Source organism: Mobula birostris, chromosome 13 (genome assembly GCF_030028105.1).
Source record: "Mobula birostris isolate sMobBir1 chromosome 13, sMobBir1.hap1, whole genome shotgun sequence".
NCBI lineage: Eukaryota > Metazoa > Chordata > Chondrichthyes > Myliobatiformes > Myliobatidae > Mobula > Mobula birostris.
The window spans coordinates 17,304,411-17,322,422 of record NC_092382.1 but is presented as its reverse complement, the minus strand read 5'-3'; the positions used below and the strand labels follow the sequence as shown (position 1 = coordinate 17,322,422).

Here is an 18,012-nt window from a genome sequence, read left to right as displayed (position 1 = left end):
AAACTTACCCTCACATTTCCTTTGCAACTACTCCCTCACACCTTCATTGCATGTCCTCTGGTATTAGACATTTCTAAACAGTGAAACAATACTCCCCGTCTACTCTATCTATGTCTTTCATAATCTTATAAACCTCCATCCGATCTTCCCTCAGTCCCTACCACTCCATGGAGAACAACCCAAGATTTTCCACTAAAAACTGGATGATGTTTGAATCCATTCTGATGAAAGGTTAGGAAACCGAATTGCTAACTTTTTTCCTCTCCCCACAGCTGTTCCTTACCTGCTGAGCATTTCTAGTGATTCCAGTTTATCTGTATTACATTCACCCTGGAACATTTTGTGAGAGTTGACAGAAGAGTAAAGAAGGCACAGCTTTTCCCAGTACATTATCCTGGTACCAATTGTCCTGTTTTCCCCGGAAATGTATTCAGTACAGCTGTTGATAACAAGGTTCACAAGAATAATCTGAAGAATAAGCATTATGCATGTGGAGCATTTGATGGACCTGGGCCTGTGTTTAGTGGGGTTCAGAGGGATGGTGGTTGGGGTTTGGTGTGGGGGGGGTGGAAGTTAGGGCGGGGGTGATTATTTACACCAACTGAATAACAGCAAGTCTGGATGCAGTGGGAATGGAGAGGGTGTCTTGATTAGACGGAGAGTCTGGGATCTGAGAGTGCTGCCTCAGAATAAAGAAGCTTCACTTTAAAACTGAGGTGAGAGCAATTACTTCAGCCAAATGTTGGTTCATCTGTGGAATTTGATGTCACAGAGGGTGGTGGAGGCTATCGTTGGGTATATTCATGTTCTGGATTGCTAAATGGGTTGAGTATTATAGCAGGGAAGCAACAATACAGTGTTGGAAAAATAATCCTTCATGATTGATTATGGAGCAGACTAGAATGACCATTTTACCTAATTCTGCTATGTATTATGACTTGTACCATGACTGAATGATGACCTATCAAAAAAAAAAGAGAAAATCTGCAGTTTCTGGAAATCCGAGTAATGGATGGCATGTTATCACCATTACACAGACCTGACTGTTACAAGGGCAGGATTGGTGTTTGATGCTCCAGGTTTTAGTTGTTTCATAATACATATGGGGGTGGGGGGTGAATGGGGGGGAATTCTCTGTACTAATTAGGGATGGTATCACAGCGACATACACAGAGGACATCAATGTGGGTGAAAGTCAGAAACGGAAAGGGGGCTATCATTCTGGGAGTATTCTATAGGCCTCCCCCAAAGCCACAGGGATAATGAGAGCAGATAACTTGGCAGCGTTGGGAAAGGTGCAAAAGCAACAAGGTTGTTATCATTGTTGACCTCAACTTTCCTGATGTTGATTCCACCTCCTCGCTCCAAAGTGTGTCAATGGGGCAGAATGTGTTGTGTGTCCAGGAAGAATTCTTGACACAGTATGTGGATGGGCTCACTCGAGGAGTTACCGTACTGTATCTAATATGAGGCAATGATGCTGGTCAGGTGACTGATGTCACAATGGGTGGCCCTTTTGAGACAGTGACCACAACACCCCAACTTTTATCATGGTCATGGACAAGGATAGTAGCAGACCCTACGAGACAGTATTTAATTAGTGGATGGATTGTTACAATGGTACTCGGAGCAACTTTGGGGTGTAAATTGGGAAAACATTTTCAAGGGGAAATACACAATGGAAATGTGAAGGTTGTTTCAGGAACACTTATATACGGTTCCACCCACAGTGAAAGAATGTTTATATATACAAACTGTGGTCACAAGAGATGAGAACATTTAAGCAAGAGGGAAAAGGAAGCATTATTTAGGTTTAGGAAGCAACATCCAAGCAAGCCTCTAGGAAATTATAAGGTAGCCTGGAAGGAGCTTAAGTAATGACTTAGAGGTCGAAGGAACTTGAGGTGTCCTTGAGAAGCAGGATGAAGGAAAGCCCAAGGCGTTCTACATGTGGGAAAAGAAGAGGAGGATGAATAGATTGAGGGTAGGACTACACAGGAGCAAGGGAGGAAATGTGCCTGGAGGATGCGGTGATGCGGTGCTTAATGAATGCTTTGCTTCAGAGTTACCAATGAGATAGACAGTGATTGTGACGATAGCAGTTGGGATGTGTAGATGGAGTGAAGAGGCCAAGAGTGAAATGGGCCCAACACAGGAAATTGGGACCAACTCTGTGGGCACTGTGGTCAGCATTGTCTCATTGTGCTGAAGGGTCTGTGTCTGTGCTCTGTTGCTCTCTGACTCTGTCAATAGGATTCGCCAGATATCACTGGACTGACGTACAGACATGGTGTGGGAGTTGATGTTAACAGGGAATGTTTGTTCCCTAAGCAAACTGCTGCTCTGATACACAGGGTGGCGATACGGTCACATTTTGCAAAGAATCGTACTCTTTCTGACTCACTGTCTGCTTGTTGTATGTAATTCAGGGCATCACCAACAGCTGGAGCTGTCCTGCACCGCGACCAAAGTGTAAACAAGACGACGACAATCGTCAGTCAGAATCAGAATGGCTACAGGTACGTTCACTGGGATCTTTATCATTAAACTTCTGTCCTGTAGCTGCACTTCGAAGTTTCAATCGTTAGGCATTAATATCGAAATAGTAAAATGGATTCAGCAGTGGCTGGATGGGAGATGCCAGAGAGTGGTGGTGGATAACTGTGTGTCAGATTGGAGGACAGTGTGTAGCGGTGTGTCTCAGGGATTGGTAGTGGGTCAAGTGTTGTTTGTCATATATATTAATGGTCTAGATGATGGGGTGGTAAATTGGATTAGTAAGTATGCAAATAATACTAAGATAGGTGGCATTGTGGATAATGAAGTAGATTTTCAAAGCTTGCAGAGAGACTTAGGCCAGTTATAAGACTGGGCTGAAAGATGGCAGATGGAGTTTAATCCTGAAAAATGTGAGGTGCTACATTTTGGTAGGACTAATCAAAATAGGACATACATGGTAAATGGTAGGACATTGCAGAATACAGTAGAACAGAGTGATCTAGGAATAATAGTGCATAGTTCCCTGAAGGTGGAATCTCATGTGGATAGGGTGGTGAAGAAGGCTTTTGGTTTGCTGGCCTTTATTAATCAGAGCATTGAGTATAGGAGTTTGGATGTAATGTTGAAATTGTATAAGGCATTGGTAAGGCCAAATTTGGAGTATCGTGCACAGTTCTGGTCACCAAATTATAGGAAAGATGTCAATAAAGTTCAGAGAGTATAGAGGAGATTTACTAAAATGTTGCCTGGGTTTCATCTCCTAAGTTACAGAGAAAGGTTGAACAAGTTAGGTCTTTAGTCTTTGGAGCATAGGAGGTTGAGGGAGGACTTGATAGAGGTGTTTACAATTATGAGGGGGATTTATAGAGTTGATGTGGATAGGCTTTTTCCATTGAGGATGGAGGAGATTCAAACAAGAGGACATGAGTTGAGAGTTAAAGGGCAAAAGTTTAGGGGTAACATGAGGGGGAACTTCTTTACTCAGAGTGTGGTAGCTGTGTGGAACGAGCTTCCAGCAGAAGTGGTTGAGGTAGGTTCGATGTTGTCGTTTAAAACAAATTGGATAGATATACGGACAGGAAAGGAATGGAGGGTTATGGGCTGAGTGCAGGTTGGTGGGACTAGGTGAGAGTAAGAGTTCGGCATGGACTAGAAGGGCCGAGATGGCCTGTTTCCGTGCTGTAATTGTTATATGGTTACTAGTTCAGATGAAGAAACTTACACAGGTGCTAACAGGGCAGAGAAAAGTGTCATTGATCCCACTGGTAAAGTGGCTTTGTGTAATTGATCAGTCCAACAGTCCCAGTGCAGGGACCTGACACCAGTAATGGTCGAATGACTTCGTTCACCAGGCAAAGCTCCACCTGAGTGAAAGGAGCCGGAGACCCTGAATCAGTAGGTTGAGAGTGAAACACAAACAGGAATGTGACGGCGGTGTTGTTTGTTACGTAAAAGTCCAGGCTCAGGGTTTGTTGCACATCGGCCTGTTTAGAGGTGAAAGACATCTCCAACTTTTATTTATAAAATTCAGATGAGGGAAATTTTCCAAACTCTGAGGGAAAGTAGATGAGGGAAATTTTCCAAACTCTGTTTTCTGTAACCGAGCCGAGAACATTGCCAGCCTTGGAAATGGCTGAGGATCAGGAGACACTTCATTTTAGATAAACTTGTGGTCTGGTTTGGTGCATCACTGTCTGGTATGGAGGGGCTACTGCACAGGACCGAAAGAAGCTGCAGGAAGTTGTAAATCTGGTCAGCTCCACCTTGGGTATGAATCTACAAAGTACCCAGGACATCTTCAGGGAGCAGTGTCTTAGAAAGGCAGCGTCCATTATGCAGGACCTTCAGCACCCAGGGCATGCCATTTTCTCACCGTTACCATCAGAAAGCAGGTACAGAAGCTTGAAGGCACACACTCAGCGATTCAGGAACAGCTTCTTCCCCTCTACCATCCGATTCCTAAATGGACATTAAATCTCTGGACACTACCTTAGATTTTTTTAATATACAGTCTTTCTGTTTTTGCAAGTTTTTAAAAAATCTATTTAATATTCGTAATTGGTTTACTTGTTTATTTTTTTTATTCAGTATTATTTTTTTCCCTGCTAGATTATGTATTGCATTGAGCTGCTGCTGCTAAATTAACAAATTTCACGTCACATGCCGGTCATAATAAACCTGATTCTGATTTTGTTTTAATATCCCAATCCATGTCTGGTCTGTGGCCAAATGGTGAAAGTGAGTTCTCAATATTTCCCTCTTGAGATGATCTGCTACCTGAATTTAAATTCCCAGTATCTCTGATGGGAGACCCGGTATAACCAGTGACCAACTGTCTCTGTCTCCGGTGGGCATTGTGATTGTGCTCAACTCTGTGATTCCAGGTAGAATAAAACAGAGATTACAGCCTGGAAACGAATCCTTTTATTTGTGTTTACAGCCTCCTCTGACTGCGTGCAATTTATACTCATCACCCGCCACGTGAAAAAATGCCCCTTCAGTCCCTTTTAAATTTCTGCCTTCGAGTCTCAGACTCCCCTAACCTGGGAAACATATTATGACTATCCACCCTCTCTGCACCCCTGATTACTTTATGTACGTGTGTAAGGTCACCCTTCAAGCTCCCCTGATCCAGGGCAAACTGTCCCAGCCGAAACATATAACACAAAAACCAAGCAGCTCCATCCAGTAACATACTTGACAATCTCCTCGACAGTCTTTCCAGCTGAATCACATCCATCCTATAGATCAGCAACCGCAAATGAACGCAAAGCTCTCTCGGTGAGACTTTAAGTTTAGCTACGAGAACTGCACGCCAAGACGCTCCCTTTGCCAATGACTTGTATAGTTGTTACATGACAATCATCCTCCAGGTGACGGGATGGGACCCAGGGGACCAGGCATCAAGGCAATGGTCAGTCTGTGACCCAGGGGACAAGACAATGTAAGACAAAGCAAACGGAGAACGTGTGATCTAGAGGATCGGACCATGAGTAATCCAGTGGATTGTTTGTGAGTGACACAGGTGACTGGACAGTTTGTGACCCAGGGAGATTTATGTTTATGAAAGATAATCCCAGTGATAATTCCCCGTATCACCTGATGCTGTTCCATTAATAACCGCTGGTTATCAGTGTGTTCAACTAATGCGTAGTCGGTGATCAGTATTACTGTGTCTATCCAGTTTTTTCCTGGGAGTGGATGTGTCCGGACACCGGCTTATTGTGATGGTCACCTAGCAGGAAGTGTGGTTCTCATTCACTAGCACAGTCCCACTCCAAATCTGGTCAGCCGGAGTCTCGGCTCCATTGCAGGCACCCATTGTGAATCCTTGCTCGAGTATAAATCACTCTAAACCTGCTATTCCTCATTTACTTCAGGTGGGAAATTAAATCGGGTACGGAAAGTACTCAAGAGGTTTTTACCAGGCAACTCATTGAGGGAAGATGATCGGGACACGGGAAGCAAGGTACCAAAGCAGGGTCAGATTGAGAGCAATGTCCCAATGGAATGCGGTCCGGCCGCAGCGGAAGTGGAGCAAATTCAGCCCAGAGACAGTGATGTCAGAGACACTGAGCAGGACCCTGGAACTGGTACAAGTGAGGCGACTGTCTGTCAGCCCAGAGACAGTGACGTCAGAGACACTGAGCAGGACCCTGGAACTGGTACAAGTGAGGCGACTGTCTGTCAGCTCAGAAGCTCATTAAACACGGAATTGTCAAGTCCCCAACAGGGAGTGGGAATGTGGCAGGGAGGAGGGTAAATGTGATTCCTTGTTGGAGGGTTGGTCAGGGAGGGGAAATGTGTGGATGTGGTACATGTGGTGTAGTGGGGCACCCGTTACCGCACTACAGGAAATGTACTACCTGTTCTGATGATATCCAGGATGTGTATCGGAGGAAACGCAGCTATCCGGATAAGAGCGTATTTCCAGGATAACAGTTGTGGGAAATGTATTCGCCAGGATGGAGAGAGTATCTCTGGGAAGCGACTATCATTGGCAGTCCCAACATTTATTGCCAATCTTAAACCGCGATGGGTGAGTGGGTGGGACGGTGGGAGAAACAGGTTTCTAGTAAATGTGGTCCTTCTGGTAACGTCATGTCTAGCGCATTGATGGTTCGGTTTTAGTCCAGTGTCAGAGATTAGGATAAAATCCATGTTTCCAGATGAAGGCAGGTGAACACTGAGGTTGTTGACATGACTGGTTTGTTGGGTTGGGTGAGAGCGGTGGAGACAGGTGATATTTGAGTTTGTGACTACATTCACTTTTTATATTTGCAGAGCCAGAGTTTACAATCTCTGACCTCCTGGCAGAGGGGGAGGAATATCGACTGTACCAGCTGACAAAGTTCTACAGAGACAGACTTAAACAAGCGATTGAAGAAAAGGTTGAGAGACTCGGTTGGATGTTGACAAAGGAGGGACATTTCAGTAGAGAGGAAAATGAGGTGAGTGTATTTAGTCTATTGTCACCGAACTGCTGGTATCAGAGGGAATATTGATTAATATTCATCTCCTGCACGTTCTAGGAGTTCTACGTGGCAGTGGAGATGTTGATCTCTGATGATCTCCAGCAGATCTGGTTTCAGCTGTTAAGGTGGGGAGCACTGGGAACTACAGGTTCAGCGTCACCTTTCCCTCTCACACCTGCTGTATTTATCAGTGTGATACACGAGCAGTGGCTGCATATCTGGGCTGTTGAACAGACATTCAGTCTAAAATTAATTTTGCATCTTCTCAGGACCGTCAGTCAAATTCACCTCAGCTCATTAATCCAGGATGAATATTAAACTGTCAGATTGTAAATTGGGCCAACTGACTTCACTGTGGTACTTGAGGGAGGGAAACCTGCTAACCACAGCTGGTCGAGTCTCCGTCTGAGTTCCTGAACAATGAGTGGCTGACATGTCATCGTCATAGGAAAGTACAGCACAGAAACAGGCTCTTTGGCCCATCTATTCCATGCTGGTCTACTGAAACTGCCTATTGTCACGTACCCCATGACAGGGATAAAGAAACCAACAGAAATGGAAACCACTTTGGAGTCTCGTATTGTTATACACTAATAATATTTATTAGTAACTACGCAATACAGTAATATCAAAGTAAATAAATCACACAGGTTAGCAATGATTATATATTAAAGTAAGTGTGGAATATATATGTATGAAAAACCAAGTTTCTTTAAGTCTAGGGGTAAAAAGATACGGTCTTACAATGTTGAGTAAAGTTCAGTTCAGTTCAGTTCGTGGTATTTAGTTGAGTAGTGATGGGGAGAGAGAGAGAGAGACAGAGTTGAGTCTTCAGGTGAGCTGATGCAGTCGATCTTCTCGTCGTCGTCCGAAATGCTTCACAAGTCACCGACTGTGACTTTAACCAGGGGGACCGGTCTTCTGTGGTGGAGCTATCACCCAGGCGAGGGTGGACACAGAGACAGCTCCCCACCAGTCAACCCCTTTTCCTTCAAACTGGAATAGCAATTTGGATCAATCCGCCTGATCGATCCTCCAAATCCCACTTTCTCTGCGGGCACAGCAATGCTCATTCAGTGTCCAGATCATGTGTCTGAGGTCTGTATCATCTGACCTCCCATTTATTTCACCAGGCTGAGCATCACCTGTCATTCAAAGAGTCCCCACCCTCCTCTGCAGTGCCTTGTCAAATGCTGGGCTAAAGTCCATTCAGACAACACCCACTTCCTTCCATTCATCAACTTTCCCGGTAACTTCCTGGTTCAACATTCAGATTGGTTAGACAGGAACTACCACGCACAAAGCTGATATCGCATGACATCAAAAATCAATAGGTTGTCCTGAAAGGGCATATATTTGGTAAGCTATTTTACATTATTAGCTAGCCTGCCTTCATATTTCATATTCTCTCTACTTACGGCTTTTCGTTGCTTTCTGCTGGTTAGTAAAAGCCTCCCAGTCCTTCTGTTTTCCATTATGTTTTGCTATACTCTATACCCTCTCCTTTGCTTTTGTGCTGCATTGACTTCCTCGTCAGCCACGGTTGATCATCCTGCCTTTGGAATAATTCTTCATATTTGGGATTATCTACCTCTACCTGTGCCTTCTGAATCACTCCCAGAATCTTCATCTATTCCTAGTCATAGTCATAGTCATAGTCATACTTTATTCCTGCTTGGTTGTTGCCTCTTCCAATTTATTTTTGCCCAGCTCCTCTCTCATTTCTCTGTAATTCATTCATTCCAGTGTAAACTGATACATCTAACTTTTACCTTCTCCCTCTCAAACTGCAGTGTCAGTTCTGCTATTTTATGATCGCTGCCTCTTAGGGGTTTATTTACCTTAAGCTTCCCAATCAAATCTGGTGCAATACACAACACTGAATCCAGATTTGCCTTTCCTATAGTGGACTCAACCATAGGCTTCTCTCAAAAGCCATCTCATAGGCATTCTATAAATTCCCTCACTTGGGATTCAACACCGACCTGATTTTCCAAAGCTACCTGCATATTGAAATTCCCCATGACTATTTTAACATTGAAATCTTTACATGCCTCTTCTCTCTCCCACTGGAATGTGTATCCCACATCCTGGTTACTGTTCCATCAGGGTCATTTTCTTTCCTACACAGTATCTTAACAACTACACCGTCCAATCTGCTATCACTTCTTTAGAAGCACATTTCATTTTTTATGACAACAGAGTCAACCCAACCCTTTCACCCACCTGCCTCTCCTTTCGATTAAATATTTATCCTTGGATGTGAGCACCCAAATATGATCTTTCAGCCACGATTCAGTGATGCCCACCATCCATTTTTTGCTCCCTCGCTCTCCCTCTCTTCCGTTCTTGTTGTCACATCTTTTTGATGTAATGTTACACATTGATGGATAAGTAAATTAATCACGTTGAATATACTGCAGGGTGTCAGTAGATCCTTATTCTTTCACAATATTGATTTAGAAGTTCCCTCAGCTAGAGTTTCTTTGTTAACGAATGAACCCAGGGAGGATCAGGCAACAGCCCAGTGACTGCATCATTTCTGAAGCTACTGGGACCATGAACAGATATTTTCCTGCACATTCTCCATGTCTGTCTGTATGTCTGCTTCACAGTAAATTTATTACTTTCCTTTTCTAGAAAGTCACTGAACTGACAGAGAATGGAAACCGGACAGAGAGTTCCAGACTCTTCCTCAGTTTGGTGATGGGTAAAGGCTCCCGGGCCCGGAGGGCGATGTGGGAATCCTTTGTGACGTGGAGGACTGAGTTACCGAAGTTGGACAGAATACTGAGGGAAATACAGGAGCTCGGTACGTTAAAAACATGCACTGAACACAAAGGCACATTGAAATAAACATTTTAGTTATTTTAATTATTTTAGCTCTGTTTCCATGGATTCTTTTTATATTTAAACAGGTCCTGATCCACAGGAATACATGAACATCGCCCAAGGGTTATCTGAATTACCCACTCAACTGATAGGTGAGTGATGAAATGCTCAGTTCAAACCACATCTCAAGTGTTAGTCTGTGACTTGGCAAAACCTGGGAATCAAAATTCACCATTAGCCATTCGCTGATCTCTGGATTGAAGTAACAATTCAAAGTATTTCTCTTTGCAGCCTGAATATTCTACATTTTATTTTTCCATTAATCCATCTGTTGGTTCTGCTGAAGCCTTCACTCCAGGTCCTAACGCTCTGGGAATGCCCACACACCCCAGGCAGGCTCCTGATACACTGTACGACCCAGTCCAGGTGACTCTTCTATCTTCAGACCTTTCATCTTCCAAGCCCCTTTTCCTTTGTAATAGCACAACACACAATTCTGTTCACTGGTGTTCATTACTTTTTGTAATTCCGCTAGTGACTTCTATAGAGTTTGTCTGGTATTTCCTTTTCACCCGTTACTGCAGCTACAACATCATTTTTCAGCGGTCCAATATCGAACCTCTCCTGTTTTTTTACTCTTTATATATCTGGGAAAGTTTTAAAAAAATACTTTGGTATCCTTTCTTATATTATTGACCATATGCTTGCATTTGCTGTACATTCATGTATATCTAACATAGTTGCCTTCAACATGACTCAGGTAGTAAATTCCAGGTACCAGAACTCTATGAAAAAAAAACACTCACAATTGCTGTAAATTTCCCACATCTCATCTTAACCAAATGCCCTCTGATATTAGACACCAGTCTTATGTAAAAAAATAACAAACAAAATACAGGCTGTCGACCCAAATCTTATCTCTCAAACTTGTGTACCTCTGTCAGATCTCTATTCTAACTCCAGAGTAAACAAACCAAGTTTATCAAACCTCCACTTGTAGCACATGCCACCGAATCCAGGCAACACCCTGATAAACCTGTTCTGCACCCTCTCCAATCCTTCTAAAAGCTGGACAATCAGAAGTGAATACAATACTCCAGATGCACCCTAAAATCATAAGACTTAGGAGCAGAATTAAGCCAATCGGCTCAGTGATTTTGCTACGCAAATCCTCTCAACCCCATTATCCCGCCTTCTGTAAATGTTGACGCTCTTCCTAATCAGGAACATATCAACCTGCATTTTAACTATATCCAATGACGTGTCTTCCTCAGCAGTCTATGACAATAATTTCACAGATTCACCGCCCGCCAGCTAAGATGTTTCTCCCAATGTGCATCCCCGCCAGCGAGGATAATTCCGCACAGTTCCCAAGCATATTAATTTTCTGTATGAGCCTCCCATGTGGGACCTTGTCAAAGACTCTACCAATATACAAGTAGACCTGTGACTAGTGGTGTGCCACAGGGATCAGTGCTGGGTCCATTGTTATTTGTCATCTCTATCAATGATCTGGATGATAATGTCGTAAATTGGATCAGCAAATTTGCTGATGATACAAATATTGGAGGTGTAGTGGACAGTGAGAAAGGTTTTCAAGGCTTGCAGAGGGACTTGGACCAGCTGGAAAAATGGGCTGAAAAATGGCAGATGGAGTTTAATACAGACAAGTGTGAGGTATTGCACTTTGGAAGGACAAACCAAGATAGAACATACAGGGTAAATGGTAAGGCACTGAGGAGTGCAGTAGAACAGGTATCTGGGAATACAGATACAAAATTCTCTAAAAGTGGCGTCACAGGTAGATAAGGTCGTAAAGAGAGCTTTTGGTATATTGGCCTTTATTAATCAAAGTATTGAATATAAGAGCTGAATTTTATGATGAGGTTGTATAAGGCATTGGTGAGGCCGAATCTCGAGCGTTGTGTTCAGTTTTGGTCAACAAATTACAGGAAGGATATTAATAAGGTCGAAAGAGTGCAGAGAAGGTTTACAAGGATGTTGCTGGGCCTTGAGAAACTCAGTTACAGAGAAAGGTTGAATAGGTTAGGACTTTATTCCCTGGAGCATAGAAGAATGAGGGGAGATTTGATAGAGGTATATAAAATTATGATGGGTATAGATAGAGTGAATGCAAGCAGGCTTTTTCCACCAAGGCAAGGAGAGAACAAAACCAGAGGAGATGGGTTAAGGGTGAGGGGGGAAACGTTTAAAGGGAAAATTAGTGGGGGCTTCTTCACACAGAGTGGCGGGAGTGTGGAATGAGCTGCCAGACGAGGTGGTAAATGCGGGTTCTTTTTTAACATTTAAGAATAAATTGGGCAGATTGCAGACAAGCGTGACGTGTTGCACTTTGGAAAGACCAAGCAGGGCCGGTCTTATACAGTTACCAGTAGGGCACTGAGGAGTGCGGTAGAGCAAAGTGATCTGGGAATACAGGTCCATAATCATTAAAAGCTTTGGATGGGATTTGCGTCTTGACAACTTGATTGAGTTCCTGCAGGATGTGACAAAGGTGATGGATGAAGTTACACATGGATGTTGTTTAGAAACCATAGAAACCATAAAAAAAACTACAGCACAGAAACAGGTCTTTTGGCCCTTCTTGGCTCTGCTGAACCCCAAACCACCTCAAACATTCTCTCTTTCATACAGCCATGGGGCAGAAGATATAAAGACTGAAGGTGTGTACCACCAGCCTCAGGGACAGCTTCAATACTGCATTTATAAGACTACTGAATGGTCACCTACTATGTTATTATTGGCTCTTAATAATATTAAGACAATTATATAATTGTAGCATCGTGCATCCGGTAACTAATAACAACTCACTTAGATAACCACAATATACTCACAGGACAGCAGAAAAAATACCGTTCGGTTATGAACAACAGATAACAGATTATGTAATTCTATTTCAAAACCTGTGGAAAGCAGAAATCTTTCAGTGTAATATTGTCTATCAAAAAACATTTGATTCTCTCCCTCACATGGTTAAGAGAAGTTCCAAATAGATATAAAATTCATCCAATACTTGTGAAATTTCTACAACATCTGATGAATCATTGGCATAAAATAATCGTCCTATTAACAACCACAAAGGGACAACCACCATTATCAAAATTGAGGGATTTTCCAGAGCGACTCACTAAGGCCAGTATGGTTCTGTTTGGCTTTAAACCTGCTCATAATTTACTGAAACGGACAAAAATCAGGTATCAAATCAGGTAAAAATACGAATTATACGTTTGCACAGCTATACATTGATGATTTGAAATTACTTGCTCTTGCATCAGCAAAGCTAAAACAAATATTTCAAATAATGGAACTAACTTCTAAAGATATAAGCATGAACTTTAGACTAGAAAAGTACAGAACATGAAACATAAAGAAAGGTGCAATAGAGCCAGTAGAATATCAAACAGAGCATCAGGGGACAATACAACAGAATATGAAACATATACTTAGGATATCAATAAGCAAAGAAAATAGATAATCGTGTGATAAAGGAAAACCTTCCAACAAAATTTACTTCAAGGCTGAAGAAAATCTGAATTTACATCAAGGATCAAGAAAATCTGCCAAACAGAGCTGAACAGTAAAAATATAACAAAGGTAGTATACACTCACTATGCCCATATTGACGTATAATTTTGGTATAATATCCTGGTCTGAAACAGATCTGGAAAATATGCCAAGAAAAATAAGAACTTAAATGACAGTTTCTAGAAAACGCCATGTGCACTGGATCACACTTAGATTGATATGAATGAGGACAGTATGAGTATGGTGAATAACAGATCTAAAAAAATGAGACAACAGCCAGATAAAAATTCTCAGAATCAGGGTTAATATCACAGACACATGTCGTGTAAACTGTTTTTCTGCACCAGCAGCACAATTACAGTAAAGTGTGTGCGGTGAGCGTGTATATATGTGTACAATTGTAGAAATAGATTTGTATCAACGTGAATTAATCAGTCTGATGTCCTGGTGGAAGAAGCTGTCCCGGAGCCTGTTGGTCCTGGCTTTTATGCTGTGGTACCGTTTCCCGGATAGTAGCAGCTGGCATAGTCGGTGTTTGGTGAGACTTGGGTCTTGAATGATCCTTCGGGCCTTTTTACACACCCATCTTTGTAAATGCTCTGAATAGTGGGAAGTTCACATCTACAGATGAGCTGGGCTGTCCACACCACTCTCTGCTGGTTCCTGTGATTAAGAGAAGTACAGTTCCCATTCCATGTAGTGATGCAGCCAGTCAGGGTGCTCTCAACTGTGCCCCTGTAGAAAATCGTTAGCATTTGGGGGCCCATCCCAAACTTCCTCTACCATCTGAGGTGAAAGAGATGCTGTTGTGCCTTTTTCACCACACAGCCGGTGTGCACAGACCATGTGAGATCCTCAGTGACGTGAATGCCAAGGAAATTAAAGCTGTTCACCCTCTCAGCCCCAGATCCATTGATGTCAATAGAGGTTAGCCTGTCTCCATTCCTCTTGTTCTTGCGACATTGCGACCAGCTCCTTTGCTTTTGCGACATTGAGGGAGAAGTTGTTCTCCTGACACCACTGTGTCAGGGTGATGACTTCTATGTAGGCTACCTCGTTATTATTTGAGATTTGGCCAATCCATATAGTATCGTCAGCAAATTTAATTAGCAGATTGGAGCTGTGGGTGGCGACACAGTCATGTGTATACAGAGAGTAAAGGAGGGAGCTTAGGACACAGCCCTGAGGGGCACCTACATCGAGTGTCGGAGGGGCAGAGGTGAGGGAGCCCACTCTTACCGTCTGCTGGCAATCTGACAGGAATTCCACGATCAAGCTGCACAAGGCAGGGTCAAGGCCGAGGTCTCTGAGCTTCTTGTCAAGCCTGGAGGGAATGATGGTGTTGAATACTGAACTGTAGTCCGAGAACAGCATTCTCACATAAGCATCACTCTTCTCCAGATGTTTAGAGGCACTGGCTGTCCACTGTATCTATTCTTCTTAATATCTTATACACCTCTATCATGTCTCTTCTCATCCTCCTCCTCTCCAAAGAGTAAAGCCCTAGCTCCCTTAATCTCTAATCATAATCCATAATCTCTAAACCAGGCAGCATCCTGGTAAATCTCCTCTGTACCCTTTCCAATGCTTCCACATCCTTCCTAGAGTGAAGCGACCAGAACTGGACACAGTACTCCAAGTGTGGCCTAACCAGAGTTTTATAGAGCTGTATCATTACATTGCGACTCTTAGACATTATCCCTCGACTTATGAAAGCCAACAACCCATAAGCCTATCTACCTGTGAGGCAACTTTCAGGGATCTGTGGACATGTACCCCAGATCCCTCTGCTCCTCCACACTACCAAGTATCCTGCCATTTACTTTGTATTCTGTCTTGGAGTTTGTCCTTCCAAAGTGTACCACCTCACACTTCTCCGGGTTGAACTCCATCTGCCACTTCTCAGCCCATTTATGCATAAAAATCAATATCTCTCTGCAATCTTCGACAGTCCTCTACACTATCTACAACACCACCAACCTTTGTGTCATCTGTAAACTTGCCAACCCACCCTTCTACCCCCACCTCCAGGTCGTTAATAAAAATCATGAAAATTAGAGGTCCCAGAGCAGATCCTTGTGGGGCACCACTAATCACAACCCTCCAATCTGAATGCACTCCCTCCACCACCACTCTCTGCCTTCTGCAGGCAATCCAATTCTGAATCCACCTGGCCAAACTTCCCTGGATCCCATGCCTTCAGACTTTCTGAATAAGCCTACTGTGTGGAACCTTGTCAAATGCCTTACTAAAATCCATGTAGATCACATCCACTGCACTACCCTCATCTATGTGCCTGGTCACCTCCTCAAAGAACTCTATCAGGCTTGTTAGACACGATCTGCCCTTCACAAAGCCATGGTGACTGTCCCTGATCAGACCATGATTCTCTAAATGCCCATAAATACTATCTCTAAGAATCTTTTCCAACAGCTTTCCCACCACAGACGTAAGGCTCATTGGTCTATAATTACCCGGACTATCCCTACTACCTTTTTTGAACAAAGGGACAACATTCGCCTCCCTCCAGTCCTCTGGTACCATTCCTGTGGACAACGAGGACATAAAGATCCTAGCCAGAGGCTCAGCAATCTCTTCCCCCACCTAATGGAGAAGCCTGCGGAATATTCTGTCTAGCCCAAGGGACTTATCCATCCTAATGTATTTTAACAACTCCAACTCCTCCTCTCCCTTAATATCAACATGCTCCAGAACATCAACCTAACTCATATTGTCCTCACCATCATCAAGTTCTCTCTCATTGGTGAAAACTGCAGAGAAGTATTCATTGAGCACCTCACTCACTTCCACAGCTTTCAGGCACATCTTCCCACCTTTATCTAAATGGACCTACCTTCACTCCTGTCATCCTTTTGTTCTTCACATAAGTGAAGAATACCCCAGAAGAGATCCCAATGATCCAAACCCCCTGCTCCCTGCACCAACTCCTCAGCCACGCATTCAACTGCCATCTCCTCCAATTCTTACCATCACTGTCACGTAGCACTGGCAGCAATCCTGAGAACGCCACCCTTGAGGTCCTGCTCTTTAGCCTTCTGCCTAGTTCCCGAAACTCACACTTCAGGACCTCATCCCTCTTCCTGCCTATGTTGTTGGTGCCAACATGTACCACGACTTCTGGTTGCTTTCCCTCTCATACCAGGATGTCGTGCACCCGGTCAGAGACATCCTGGACCCTGGCACCCGGGAGACTACAAACCATGCGGCTGTCCTTCTCACGTCCACAAAATCTCCTGTCTGCTCCCCTGACTATAGAGTCTCCAATGACGACAGCTCTCCTCTTCTCCGTCCCACCCTTCTGCACCACAGGGTCAGACTCAGTGCCAGAGGCCCTGCCACCGTGGCTCACACCCGGTCGGTTGTCCCCACCAACAGTATCCAGAATGGTGAACATATTATTGAGGGAAATGGCCACAGGGGTGCTCTGCACTGCCTGTCTGCTCACCTTCACTTTCCCCCCTCTGACCGTCACCCAACGACCTGCTTCCGACAGCCTTGGTGTGACCACCTCCCTGAAGCTCTCATCTATGACTGCCTCATTCTCCCTTATGAATCGAAGGTCATCCAGCTGCTCTAGATTCCTTCCAGATCGCCAAGATCTTGACACACTGTGAGACCGCACAGACCCCTGATAGTGTCCTGAGACACTCTGAGACCTACGCACCCCTGACAACATCCTGTCACGCTGTCAGACCCCACACACCCCTGGCCGGCTCCTGACACACTGTGAGACCGGACACAAACCTGAGAGGGTCCTGACACACTGTGAGACCCGACACACCACTGGCAGGGTCCGGACACACTGTAAGACCCCACACAACCTGGACTCGGTCCTCACACACTGTGAGACCCCACACACTCCCAAAAGGGTCCAGACACATCGTGATACCTCAAACACCCCTGGCCGGCTCCTGACACACTGTGAGACCCCACACACCCCTGCCAGGGTCCTGACACACTGTGAGACCCAACACACCCCTGACAGGGTCCTGATGCACTGTGAGACCCTACACCCCTCTGAAAGGGTGCTGACACACAGTGAGATCCCACACACACCTGACAGGGTCCTGACACATTGTGATAACTCAAACACCACTGACAGGGTCCTGACACACTGTGAGACACCACACATCCCTGAGGGAGACCTGGCACACTGTGAGACCCCACACACCCCTGGCCGGCTCCTGACACACTGTGAGACCCCACACACCCCTGACAGGGTCCTGACACACTGTAAGACCCTTCACCCCTCTGACAGGGTGCTGACACACAGCGAGATCCCACACACTCCTGATATGGTCCTGACACACTGTGAGACGCAACATACCCCGGACAGGGTCCTATAGAAAATAGACAAGAGACAATAGGTGTAGGAGTAGGCCATTCGACCCTTCGAGCCTGAACCGCCATTCACTGTGATCATGACTGATCATCCACAATCAGTATCCAGTTCCTGCCTTATCCCCATAACCTTTGATTCCACTATCTTTAAGAGCTCTATCCATCTCTTTCTAAAAAACATCCAGAGACTTGGCCTCCACTGCCTTCTGGGGCAGAGCATTCAATATATCCACCACTCTCTGAGTGAAAAAGTTTTTCCTCAACTCCATTCTAAATGGCCTACCCTTTATTCTTAAAC

The 18,012-nt window shown here is 44.3% G+C and overlaps 1 protein-coding gene across 1 annotated transcript in view; it reads left to right on the top strand.

Annotated features, from left to right (window-relative positions):
- LOC140208424 (NACHT, LRR and PYD domains-containing protein 3-like) overlaps positions 1-18,012 on the top strand; it is a 151,932-nt gene that overhangs the window by 48,236 nt on the left and 85,684 nt on the right. The window contains exons 3-7 of the mRNA XM_072277100.1: positions 2,430-2,519; positions 5,880-6,170; positions 6,784-6,950; positions 9,615-9,786; positions 9,893-9,958. Of these exons, the coding sequence (XP_072133201.1) occupies positions 2,510-2,519; positions 5,880-6,170; positions 6,784-6,950; positions 9,615-9,786; positions 9,893-9,958 (706 nt within the window). The 5' untranslated portion in view covers positions 2,430-2,509. The remainder of the gene's footprint in view (positions 1-2,429; positions 2,520-5,879; positions 6,171-6,783; positions 6,951-9,614; positions 9,787-9,892; positions 9,959-18,012) is intronic.